Genomic DNA, 13,042 nt, shown 5'->3' with positions numbered 1-13,042 from the left:
ATTTGTTTTCAATATTCGGTATCCCAGAAGCCATTGTGTCCGACAGTGGTACTCAGTTTACATCTCATCATTCTGACGAATTCCTTCGAAAACACGGCATCACACACGTTACTTCTCCACCATTCCATCCCCAATCCAACGGTCAAGCTGAACAGTTCGTTGACACCTTTAGACTTGCGTTGACAAAGGCAGAAGAGGAGGGGACCACGACAAAAATGCTGGATACGTGCCTGCTGAATTATAGAGCAACCCCTAATCCACAGTCTTCGGACGGTCGCTCTCCAGCATAGGTTATGATGAACAGACGGTTGAGAATTACTCATGACGCTATCCTACTAACACTTACGTGTTAGATGGAAGACAACATTCAGGGTGTGCTTGTCAGGGACTTTCGTCAAGGGCACCGAAGATGGACTGTTGGAGTCGTCCTCAAAAGAATCGGTTAGGTGATTTACAGCGTCCATGTTGGATCATCGATATGGAAACGACATGTCAATCAATTACGGCCGACTGAGTGCCAGATCCCAAAGGCGGAAGAACAGTTACTAGACCTCAACCTACTGCTTGAAACCCTTGATCTCCAAAGACCAGCACATATAGCCACTGCTTCGTATGTGCCGCCCAAGATAAATCCATTGCTGCAACCGAGATGCCATCGCACCAGAAAAAGGGTGGAGCCTCTACAACTTAATCCGCGTCGAAAATCTTATGTTGAAAGGCCAAAGGGGGGAGGTATCAAGGTCAGCTTCCTGAAAGCAACCACCGAATGCCCGAAATCTACTGAGACTCTCAGCTCCGCTAGATGTTGACCAGACAGACAACACCCCATCAACACGCAGCGCGTCACAGCCTTGTATCAAACCCAAACAACGCGAGTCAGCGTTGATCAAGGTCAGACAACGCCTCCGCAATGTGCAGCACGTCACAGCCTCGTCAGCATTGGACTAAGTTCAGACAGTGTCCTTCCAATAAATAGCTTGAAACCGTTGTTCGGAATATAGCTGTTGTGTTCCCTTCTGAGCCTTTTTTCTCGGCAACTAGGCACTGGAGCGGATCAGCAGCAGATACCACAGATTGGCGAATCAGCAAATATAACAGTACCTTAGGTGAAAGTTATCATTAGTGGGTAGCATGAAAGGAAGTTGGTTTCATCTTGGCGACATCAGGAGTGCAGACACTTCATGAACAGCAAGATTGAAGTAAATGTCCTGGGGGGAATGCGAGAGAAAGTAATATCGCCCAACGAGTATTATGTCCATGCTTATTTTTCTATCCTATCAAGAATAAGGATCACCCAAGTTATTGATAATCAGTGGTGAAAGAGTGGGGCGAACAATTCCGGATATATACAGTGGATCGACCACACGAAGCTCCAGATTTATTCTGGGTACACTGTATGAAATCCATTTGATAGTAGGATGAAGGCAAGGAAGCGATATTAGGCAGTCCTATTAGTTGGAAAGCTGGATTTAACTCTTATCTTCTACAGAGAACTGTCACTGAAACTTAGTCCTTAACCTCTCTTGAGGTGCTTTGCTTCAGCGTATATGACACAGATCACTTATGTGTTGGCATCCAAAAATATAGTCCAAACCGTATTTTAGTTCTCATGATGAAGTACACTCTAGCTGTCAACCTCCGCGATCGTGGGGGTTCAGCTTCCTCTGCAGATTCAGCGGCTCATTCTAAAGATTCAAAGCCAAATTGAGACTTCGGAATTGGAACCTAGGCAGGATAGTTCGCCGGACATAGTGGATAGATGCTGTATGCTGATCAAGTGTGTTTCAGATGGAAATAAAGACTATTGTGTTCCAAACAGCGACATCGGCTAGCTGCTTGTTTCAGTATTTCAAAAGCAAATGATTTTTTTGTCCCAGGTGTATAATCTGAGGCAGTTCCGCCAGTGTGTGGTCAATGTACATAGTCCATTTTAGTTGAGAATGAAGATAAGGAACAAACATTAGTTACTTATTCATAGTTATCAGAAATTTCCTTTGCGATTTCAGCCACGAAGGCTTGTCGAAACTAAATTTCCTTACCATCACGTTTCGCCGAAACCCCAGCAAACAGGAGCATGGATATCAGTACGATTCTTTCAAGTACAGACCTGAAACAATGCCAGTTGATCGGTTATATTGACAACAAAGTGGTGCTTCTACGTTTGAGAGTAGATCAAGGCGGTAAAACAGGATGGCATATAATAGCAGTAGATCAGCATGCTGCACATGAAAGAATATTACTAGAACAGTTGGAATCTCAATGGGAAACAGTTGCTAAAACGAAAAATGACTCCACTGGTATCAGCACTGTGCGGTGTGCCGTAAAGTTTTATGGGCTCAGCGGAAAGTCACTGCGGCAATGCTATGAAAATCATCCAGACGCACTGAATTCCCTCAAATCATTCGGATTGGAGTTAGAACTCGACCCAAAGGATTCCACCTCGATTCGCGCCATAAGCATCCCGGAGATATTCACGAGGTCCGGGAATTTATGCACGCGAGCAGAAGCTGATGTCTTTAAATTCTTTAAAACGTTTGCCGAAAGCTACAAAATGGGAAGAAAGAAACTATTTAACCACCTACGGTAAGTACACCCTGAGAGCTTTACTTCGGGTCTGCGGATCAAGGATGACAGAAACGTGAATCCATGGGGGAGAGTATCTCACAGACATAACGTTGAGAAAGGTACAAAGGTGAAAGACCACAAAATTGACAGGAGTTGCTACTTTAAGATCGGTAAACAGTTGATGTGAAAATATGCTGAAATCATACCAATTCGTCTGGTGCTCCTCTGCACAACACAGGAAAACCTCTGCTTCCCTACGGGGAATTTCAAGGCTATTTCATCAAAAAAATCCCATATATTAACTATCGATTGCCATTCCGTTTCATTTATTCATACCTCTACGATGTACTAACCGAATAAACAGCAGTATCAATATTAATTTGGTAGGTGAAGTCACCGTCTTAGTTCAACACAACTCCGCGTGAATCAACTTCCATTCCAAACGGTCTTTGCACTTCTTGTGAGAGGAATACCACAGTATAGTCCTATCTTATACAGTGCTTCAGAAGCCTGGAAAGTAGAAACAGCAATCACTTAGGATCCTAACAAGACAGATTCACCTGTTTTCTGGCTCAAAAGGACAAAGACTGCGCTAGATGTAAGCTACGCAGACCAAATTTTTCCTGTTGTGATGATGCATGACGCCAGCATGTGGGCATGGTAGTAACTTAGTCTGTTTTGGTCCTTTATCCATCCGAACGAAAGAGTAAATGCTACTGGTTTACCTGTGAACCATTGTGAGTAGACTTACCAGTGAAGAAGGATATAATTTCCACCGAATTTTACACTTGTTCCTGTTTCATTTCAGTGAAGTGATTCACCCGCATTTACAGAAGCGTGCTTGCAACTCGGCTGTTCGGTTCGGAGATCCGCTTAAGGAATTTGAAATAAAAGAACTGATTCATCGCCTCTCAGACTGCCGTTTACCCTTTCAATGTGCACACGGTCGTCCGACCTGCGTCATATTGTCTACATTGTTCGATACATAAATTGATATTTGGACTCTTCACAGCTGAATGCTGTCACTACTAACAGTCGGCATCACGGGATTCGGCAACTGGACGGACAAGACCTCTGCCATAGATGTATGTAAACTCTTCGACAGTCAGCTCATGAGTAGTGTATTACTTCTACGTGTCACGATATTTCGAATGCCGTGCCAAATGGAACATGAGGCGACTTGGTGCAGCGCATTCAGTTGCTTAGAAACACCATACACGAGATTCAACTGTATTCCAGGTGAGTCTCCCGCCAAAACCTAATTGGCATGCAAACGAGTGTACTTTACCTAAGACCTCCGCTACTTCGAGTAGATGTTACGCGAAGTTTTGCGAGCCAAATTTACCATATCCTAAGAGGAACAAAAAGCCAAGCCAGTGTCGAAGCGGTGTCACACAGATAAGTATATCGGACGAACGCAAGTAAACGACGACCAGGCGCTAGAATGGAACACAGACTAGCAGCTTTTAAAAGCCAGTCAAACACACGTACACTCCAAGGGAAGCAGAATTGAGCTGACAGGGTGTGAGGAGCATGCCCCTAAGAGCGATTCCCTCAAACAAAACATTAAAAGGCGAGGCAAATTGCAACTCACAAGCATGTTGAGCAAGGGGGATAAACTGAGCCAAACAACGACCGCTTAGCTGGTGTTTTTCTAGAACCCAACCCCTAAAACGCACACTAGCTGACGTACCCTCAGGTTCATCAGACCATTGTTGGGTTCTGGCCAGGGATCTCTACACAGAAAAGCCACAATTTATTGACGAGGACCTCCACAGTCCGTGGCCACGCAACAAGCCGACCGGCTGCAAATTTATAGGAATGCGTTGCGACCGGTGAAGCAAACGGTCCCCTGGAACGTGAAGTACGTGACTTAACCAAGGTATAAGGCCGGGCTGTAATGGGTGCGGATCATCCCGAAGGCGACATGAGGGACACAACAATAGGGATCAGATGCATCTAGAAAGCACAAGTAATGATCCTGTTCGGCGGCGGTCGTACTCAAAGGCTCCGTTTATCTTCGATTGGTACTGGTCATACCACTGATTCATGAAATAAGAAGCCATCATGCTGGCACAAATTTCCTGACTCATCCACTGAGAAGAATTCTCCTTTCGTTGCTCGACCGCAGCATCCAGGTTTAGCCACCTAGGTGATTTTCTGCAGTATTTCAGTAGCGGCCTGCAGTGCATAAATGTGCCAAGCATATAGGCAGATTAGCTTTCGAGAACCAGTCATACGTTCGGCGTAATTAAAAGTTTTCGCGTAAAACCAGACGCTTTCAAGTGTTAAAGACTTCCGATTTACCGATCGCTCCCAAAACAGTGTCTGTGTTGGTTCCACAGACCCTGTATTTGATGAGGGGAATTTAGTTTTGCAGCATGGAATTAGACTAGTTGAAAACCGAGTATTGCACAGTCGTCGTATTGCAGCTCAGAACAGCACATCCCTAGAGCGGTCCGAAAATTCTGCTTTCGACTGGCAGATTAGTGTTGTATCATTCAGCTACTGGCCAGTAGACAATTATATGATCAATCTGAACTCACACCATATACGGCCACCGACCTCCACTCAGGCAGTGATGTGACAAACTTAGTCACTGGCACGACTAAACACATGTCCGAAACCTTGCAACCGCCTCACTACCTGGTGAATGAAAAATCTACTCTGAATGGGCGGGGGACAAGTTGGATCGAACTTCTGCTTGAGCAGCGTAGATGATAATTCTCTGGGACTGGAATACGTTGATCCTAGACGAGTTGTCCACAGTACACTAGTGAGAAGGACGAAAGACTAGGAATGTTCAAAACTAGCTACCTACGGACAGCCCTAAACTTCGGAATGACTGGCCCAAAAGCCAACCGTATCAAAGAACGATCAGCAACCTGAATCTAACTGAAGGCCCAACCCATTGTTCAATACACAAACAACACAAGACATTTCTGATTATTATATAAGAATATACATGACAACTGTGTACAGTAATCACTAGTCAGTCAAATGAGGTTTTTGATGTTTTCGGAGAGGATAAAGGTGTTGTAGCTTTTGCCAGACTGTTGGGGTAAATATTGCACATACTTGTAACCGTTGTGGGTCAACTGGATCGGCCATCACATTGGTTACCATTGCGTTGGAGTATATCCATCTACGCAAAAGAACATATAAAGTTTCGTAGTTTTCACGAATACACCGGCGAAGGCAAGTTAAGATTAGTTCAAAGCCAAAATTTCATCTGCGAAATTTGCGGGAAAGCGGACACTCATACTGTTACTGGGAAGGATACAGTACGTGAACTTAGGGAGAATGTGATACCAAAATGCAGCAATTCGACAAACAGCACTGGATGATGACAGTGGTAGTCGGAACCAACACACTGGCACGTTAGACACACTGCCCTATGATAAGAACCCATCAAATCGGCAAGATCGACATCGCGTTATTTTGAAACACACCGACTGTTACCTGTGGGGTTATGCATCAGTGAATAACACCCACACGTGGAGAGAGCAACCTCTTGGATAATCAGCTGTTATTCCTACCCGCGCTTCACTCCTCAGATAGAACCTGTTGGTATGTGAAGCACGAAGGCATTCAAATTACAGCAGCAAAATGCAGCTCACCCTTAGTGGGGTTCATTAAATTCAAGCATCAAAAGCAACCTCCTCAAATCATTGAAGGAAAAAATCGAGTGAATAGGGAAGGGCCACCTAAACTACCGTTTCAGATTCCAAAAGTAATTCAGCCCTATTGAATAATGCACCGGTGGTCATGATCAACCGTTGGGCGATCAGAGTGCGCGGTTTTTAGGGCCCACCTTTTCTAACCCGTCCTTTCTTGGGGGAAGACAGCATCATTGCTTCCATGAATATGGACATGCTGGTCGTCTGGGGGAAACATCTTACGTTCTTCACACTCCTGTCGTAGACCGCTTCGTAAAACGATTAGTCGCAGTACGAGGTATCACTGCTCTTGGTCTGGCGGCTCCCATTTGGCCTTCCAGGCATGGTTGCACCTTGTGGAACAAAGTTCCAGCCTGTGTAGCCCGCGTTATCATTGCAACACTCAAACCTGACCACGAAGTAAAAGTGGCAGCTTTAGGTGGGGCCTTCATGAAGATGGTCAAAAAAGGGACTTCCACTTTCTGTCTTTCACAATTCCTTGAAGCTTTCTCTTTAGATTATAAGTTACCAGACATAAAACATTCTGTGTATATTCACTTTTGTGTCTCAAATTGTTTCACCCTCTGGCTTTAGCACCTATCCGTTCTTGTAATTTTACAAGAGAAATATTTTTTAAACTCTGGAATGGTCACTGTGCCACCGTTTGGCAAATTTATTGCCTCATGGTTTTAGAAGCACATTGCGTCATATTGCGCTGACTCAATGTGACAAGTGTGACCAAGTGCAAAAGAGCTGGTTACCAGATGAACATCAATCATGCTGTACGGTGTCGTTTGTGAGTATTTTCCCACATGCTTCCCTCACCCATTACCGGTGAATCAAAATGATATTAGTGCGTTTGAAGTATAAAGCTTCATGATAGCTCGTTGGAACTGAACCTTTGAAAGGTCCGAAAGAGAAGATCCACTGCGGAGTTTAGATTTGTTTATCGCCGTATCCACCATGCCACAGAACATCGCAAAGCAAGGCAAGTTCGCGAAACCCAGATCCATTGTGTACTAATCAGATAAAATGAAATCACACAGTGACGTAGCCCTGGAAGACGCAAAGACGCTCGAAATACTAGGAAGTAAGTGTAGCCATCCTGAGGATATTAAAACGTCGTCTCCAACAATGAACGTAACGACCAGGTTTGTGGAACAGATACGGTTATATGAAATGCATGCCGCATGCAAGTAAAGCGTGACCCGCACATTCACCGTTCCGAGTTTTCAGAGCGAAATCATCATCACACTTTTGACTCTAGTCCTATGAAGTAGAGTTAAGATAAGGAAACGAGATACTCTGTGTTTTCTTACGTATAGTTACACAACGGGATGTACCCCGCACATAAGAACCCCCCCCCCCCCCCCCATGAATAGTCATTTTCGAGGGGTTTCACTATCTGGCAAATTTATGGATTCAGAAATGGGATTCAGACCAGACACAGATACGGCAACCGTAAACAGAGGTTACCGATTCCAGTGGGTTCGAGTTATCCGCCGCTGGCCATAAGATGAAACCGAACTGCAGGACTTGTATAGGGTAAATAACCAGGGAAAATTCGTTTGAAAAAATATGCACCTTGGGGAAAAGAAATGTAGTTTAGAATGTGACGCCATCACAAAAATAACGAAGACAACAAACAAAACTTACTGCAACGCTGGACTGCCTTGGGACATAGTGATTGTCCGCTGAAACCAACCCAAATGTTCAATCAACTGATCTTTTATAAGACTAGTAAGCTCATCGAGGCCAGTCCATTGGTTAGCGGAAACCAGCACGTCCAATTTTTGTCTGTTCTTCTCGTTCACATAGCGTAAGCTTCGAAAAGGAAGAGTAAAAATACCGAGGTGCCTTTATTTTGTCATTTTGATGGACTGCATTACCAACATGAGCAAACCATAATTCAGTAGTCCTATCATTTCATGTGGATGGTGGATTGTTAAACAAAACTTTATTTTCTGAACATATTATGGTGAACTACTCTCCTAACTACAGTACTGGTTCGGAACAAGGTCGAAACGGAAGCCGTATGCAATAAATAAAATGGTCCCTTGGCGAAACTTACCCAAGATCTATCTTATTTCCAATGCGAATGAGGACTGGGGGGTTGGACATCATACGTTGATTGCGTTGTATAGCTAAATCCGAATCGGATGCTGGGCAAACGGTGCCTTCAATATTCCGGCGAGGAACACCTGAATGTGACAATACGTTATCCACATGAGCAGCCCGCCTCTCCCAGTCCTCTTCACTAACGTCAATGACATGAAGGATAAGATCCTGAAGAAGATTGGACGAAAAAAATACTGGAAGTTCAAAATATTTGGGTAGAGCATCAGATGTATTCAGGTATATTATAAGTGAAATCACTTCTCACTATTGGACAGAGCCACAGTAACTGGAATCCACATAGGTCACCTATTAAGGTTGTATTAACCTCAAAGCCAAACACTAAAAGTAGACATGAATATCACAAACATGCGTGACTCGATATCCACTTCGTAGCCGAATGTTTAGTGTTCACTCAGTCACAAAATTAGCACACCACTTTGATTTCCAGTCTGTGGTGCTCGTAATCGAAAGGAACATGCTAGAATAAACAAACATAAAGCCAGCGCATTTAAACTAAACTTTGCAGTCACTTCAAGAGGACAAGAAAATACAACTTAAAAAAACGGCAGACTTGGATCAGATATTGATATTGCTAGTCACAAATATGATAATTGTTGACACTGCCATGCCGATTCACCCAATAATCAAGTTCGCTCTGCTGTTCACAAAATAATTTGAAAAACATGGATTGCTTGCGTGACGAAACAAAACAGGGGGGCTTTGTGCACACGTCTAACAACCCAGGTAGCCACTGAAATATCCTGTATTAATTTCTATTTAGGAGGTAATACGAGGACTAAAAATGCGCTTCTGCAGAATCAGCAGATATGCTTTCGATACATTCTCACAGTAAAAACTATAATTTCTTCGTCAAGTTCGAATGAAGGATGACCTATCCGAAATCTCACCGAAAGCATACGTAAAGTGGAGAGTTCAAGAGTTGCACTCTACCCCTACCTGAGCGGAGAAGCTTACCGTATCCAGACATTCCTCCAGGGTCGCACGGAAGGCAGTAATTAGGTTAGTAGGTAAATCGGCCATAAATCCAATAGTGTCTAACAACAGGAAACGAATGCCAGGAAGACTCGTCCCATTTTTATTGAAGGCATCTTGACTAGCTTCGGGCAGAGTATTTTGGATCCCCGACGTAGTAGGTAGCCGAGCCCGGTGGTGCGTGACATCCAAAGTGGCAAACACTTGGGGTGATGAACAAGCCTTGGTACTCCCACTCAAGCAACGAATTAGGCTGGTCTTCCCTAAAACAGCAGCAAAACACGTAATCCATCGAAATATAAGTGTACTGATAACTTATGGCATTGGATAACTCGCTGGCATAAACCTAACAAAACCAGCTCACCTGCATTTGTATAGCCTACGACAGTGACCACAGGGAGCTCGTGAACGCGTTTGGCACGACGCTGTTGCCTCGCTAGTTGACGTCGCCTCTCAACTTCTGAAAGCTCTGCTAGCAGATGGGCTTCCTTCTCCTATGGATTTGAAAACAGAGTAGTATGCAAAACAAGCCCTCCTATTGGGAGAACCATTTGTTTAGAAACGATGTAAGGGAATATAAGAAACGCTCACTCTCAATAAACGATCCAACTGTTGCGCACTCATATCATCGTACAATGCGGTGTTGGGTGTACCACTGGATGAGGTGAATAGAGCGGGAAGACGGGCACGTAACAGGGACAGTTCAGCCAACTGTGCTTGGATCCGAGCTTCTTGAGACCGAGCTCTTGAGATGAAGAGTTGGACAACCAATGTGTACCTACGACAAATGAAAACTTCTTACAACAGACAAGGTGACAGTCGGATAAAAGTGGACGTAACAAAAAAGCCCACAAAAGTTTCGCTTCTAACCTTGGCTAGAAATATGGTCACTCTCAATATGAAGGCTATCCCCAGTAAATTCTAAGTAGTTCTTGTGTGGGCGTGGTCTTTATATGGAAGAAACATAGTTTCGTTCAAACTCGTTTGATGTTGTTACGGTCACCCATTTTGAGAGAAATGCTGTTCTCTGACACGCACTTACACGTCATTTTTTATGTCAGCCATATAAGGGAACTTTGCCTGCTTGCGAAGAACACTTCACTCCGGGAAAATGTTGGCCAGTAATGCTCTAAATAGGTAGCATTTACCGGCGGTACATTTAAGAGCGAAGACAAACATTTTGAATACAAACACTGCAACGAACTGAACCGAAACTCCAACAACTCAGTCGATAGGATAAAAGACAGCATTGAAATTCATCGTTTTTTCTTGAATTAAGTTCTGATGGGACCTATTCTACTGACGTTCAAGAAGCCTGTTTGTTTGTTTTTAAACATGCTGATACATCCTTAACTGACAGTCTTTTCATCCAGTTGAATGAATTTGATGGGGTTTCCCAGTGAAGCAGGAATCGGGGCTGCAAGTTACCAAATGACTGCGATCCGCAGTCATAGACGTCAGGCACACTGCACCACAGTGGTCAACCACCTAGTACACTGAGCTCAAACTGGTGAAGATTCAAACTTACCGACCGGGATGTCAGTGGTTTGAACCCGACTCCGGAATCTCGACTGCACCTGTCTAGGCTTGAGCAACCTGGTACTACCTTAGACCTCGTGCTTCCTTCGGGTGGAGTGGCAACTAGATACCAGACTAGGTACCGAAATAGTGTTAAGGACGATCGATTACTAGTAGTATTACCTAGTCCAGTAAGGCAGCGGAATGTTATTTTTTTATTTACTCGGCCACCCTACTAAAGTGCTTCCGTTTCGAGCAAGCCTGAATACGGTGTGACTCGAGGTTGGTTCAATTTGGCCTTCAATAAATGAGTAGTCGTTTGACAGAGAGCCAACATGGAGACGGTTGCCACATGTCATCCGCATTTCGACATCGGCGTAATTTCCACCTGTATTTTATACAGGTCGATAAACATTAAGACTATACCTTCCCTGTAGTTTCACATTCATGCAATGAAAATCACTACAGTGGAAGACAAATCCGAATGAAAGCAAAGCAGAGGCGAGAATTCGGGTGGATGAAACATACAATCAACCGCTAATGTGAAGGTCGCCGTGCAAAACACTCGAGTAAAACGTTATAAAAAAGGACAAATTTGTTGTTCACGGTGGAAGTATAATCACCCTAAGAACTAGTTCTTGCATTTAAATGTTTAGTAGAAAGGCGTCCCATAGGACATTCTTCCGTGACTACTGAATGAAATGACGGCCTCATCACACTAAAGCTCCACGCAGAAAGCCTGTCACCAAACGATAACTGACCGATGACCCCAAGACAATCATGGCGACCTCGAATGAAGGGTTGGAAGTTGACGGGAAAAAGTGTGGAACACTCACAATTTCAAGGAAGGGTGGGATAAATAATGGGATTACACCTTCTGCCCTACCCTCCGAATGGCTTACCGATCGTATACTGGGAGGGACCATGCGTTCCGCATTGTGACAACCTGTAGTGTGCTCAGTCGAGGCCAGTTAACAAAAACAGCCGTTGCTATGGGGTGTTCTTTACCACTAGCATGGATAGATGTGATGGATATTCCCGTCTTTTGTTCCTGGTTAGGATCTTGTTGTTCAGAACGATAAGACTCGACGGCTTTGGTGACTTCCTCCCAAACACCTTTAGTGAAGAAGTGCTTACGATTCCCGTGAACCATTCCGCGTAAGGCGAAGGAAACCTACAGGGGAAAAATAATCAAAATTAGCAAAGCCAAAAGCAGTAGATGGAGATTGTGTAGCCATACTATAGTACATGAAGGAACGCAAATATGGGATCATCCCAAGTACTAACGGCCTTACTCGGTTCGACAAAGCTTGCACTCTTGAAGAAGCCAGTGCTTCAAGGCACACGAGACAAACATTTTCACATATGCAGTTTACAAAACCACAAAGGAAAACTGAACTGCTCAGATACGAAAGGCACCCGTAATTCCAGGAACTTCAGGAAGGCAACCGGAAAGAAGACGGGTTTTCAGCCTTAGGTCTTGCAGTATTAAAGCGCGATACTCTGTACATCTGGAATATCTCTTAAACTCACCGCTCTCATGTGGAACTTATATGGCTAACAATGCTGTGTCGCCTGAACTCTGAGCAGCACAGCTAAGAGGACACATGAGAACTCAAACAACAACTTCCGATCAAGCGTTTGCAGTTTAACCTCAGTTTAATAATACAACCGGACCAAGGCTTCACTACCATCTTTTTCATCAAGGGGTTTTCGGCTCACAAAGGAGATGATGACTGTAAAGTTAGCCCGTGATGTTAGCTAAAACTATCGTTCAGCTGTAGCACCCTTTCGGCGCCTAACTGCCATGCCACCCATAGGAGGCACGAGGGCTGGGATACTATGAAATACCACATTCACAAATAAATTCCAGATTTTGTGCAATTTGGTTTCAAGTAGAACATAAGGTTGACGGAAACCCGGGGACTGTGCCTACCTGGTGAGCCCCAAATAGGGCGAAAACGGCCGTGGGCTGTCGACGGGCTTTCAGCAACCTTATGAGTAGTACATTACAAAAATTCCAAACAAATTGAAGACGACGAAGAAGTAAGCCGTCGGTATTGATGAGGCACGATGAGTACGAAACGTCAGTCAGGAATCGCAGAGAGTTTGCAAGCTATTATGAAGAAGCCAAAAAAGTGGCGAACTGAGAAGTACGAATGTAATTTTCAAGGACCGAAAACCAACCA

General features: G+C 44.2%; 2 protein-coding genes across 2 annotated transcripts in view; one reads left to right on the top strand and one right to left on the bottom strand.

Moving 5' to 3' along the window:
• Positions 1 to 2,018: 2,018 nt before the first annotated feature.
• On the top strand, positions 2,019 to 3,809 carry T265_03969 (hypothetical protein; the record flags this gene model as incomplete). The annotated part of the gene is made up of 2 exons (XM_009168576.1): positions 2,019 to 2,583; positions 3,374 to 3,809. 2 exons carry the CDS (start codon positions 2,075 to 2,077, stop codon positions 3,552 to 3,554), a joined length of 690 nt encoding a protein of 229 aa, XP_009166840.1.
• Positions 3,810 to 5,524: 1,715 nt separating this feature from the next.
• The window catches only part of T265_03968 (hypothetical protein), a gene marked incomplete at both ends in the record, with an annotated part of 14,348 nt that continues 6,830 nt past the window's right edge, over positions 5,525 to 13,042 (bottom strand). The window contains 7 exons of the mRNA XM_009168575.1: positions 5,525 to 5,710; positions 7,881 to 8,048; positions 8,296 to 8,510; positions 9,318 to 9,598; positions 9,700 to 9,829; positions 9,927 to 10,113; positions 11,756 to 12,027. Coding sequence (XP_009166839.1) covers positions 5,554 to 5,710; positions 7,881 to 8,048; positions 8,296 to 8,510; positions 9,318 to 9,598; positions 9,700 to 9,829; positions 9,927 to 10,113; positions 11,756 to 12,027 — 1,410 coding nt within the window. The remainder of the gene's footprint in view (positions 5,711 to 7,880; positions 8,049 to 8,295; positions 8,511 to 9,317; positions 9,599 to 9,699; positions 9,830 to 9,926; positions 10,114 to 11,755; positions 12,028 to 13,042) is intronic.

This window comes from Opisthorchis viverrini (assembly GCF_000715545.1).
Source record: "Opisthorchis viverrini unplaced genomic scaffold opera_v5_61, whole genome shotgun sequence".
In the NCBI taxonomy this organism is placed as follows: domain Eukaryota; kingdom Metazoa; phylum Platyhelminthes; class Trematoda; order Opisthorchiida; family Opisthorchiidae; genus Opisthorchis; species Opisthorchis viverrini.
Note: the sequence above shows the minus strand (reverse complement) of the source record. Positions and strands in the feature narration are given on the sequence as shown.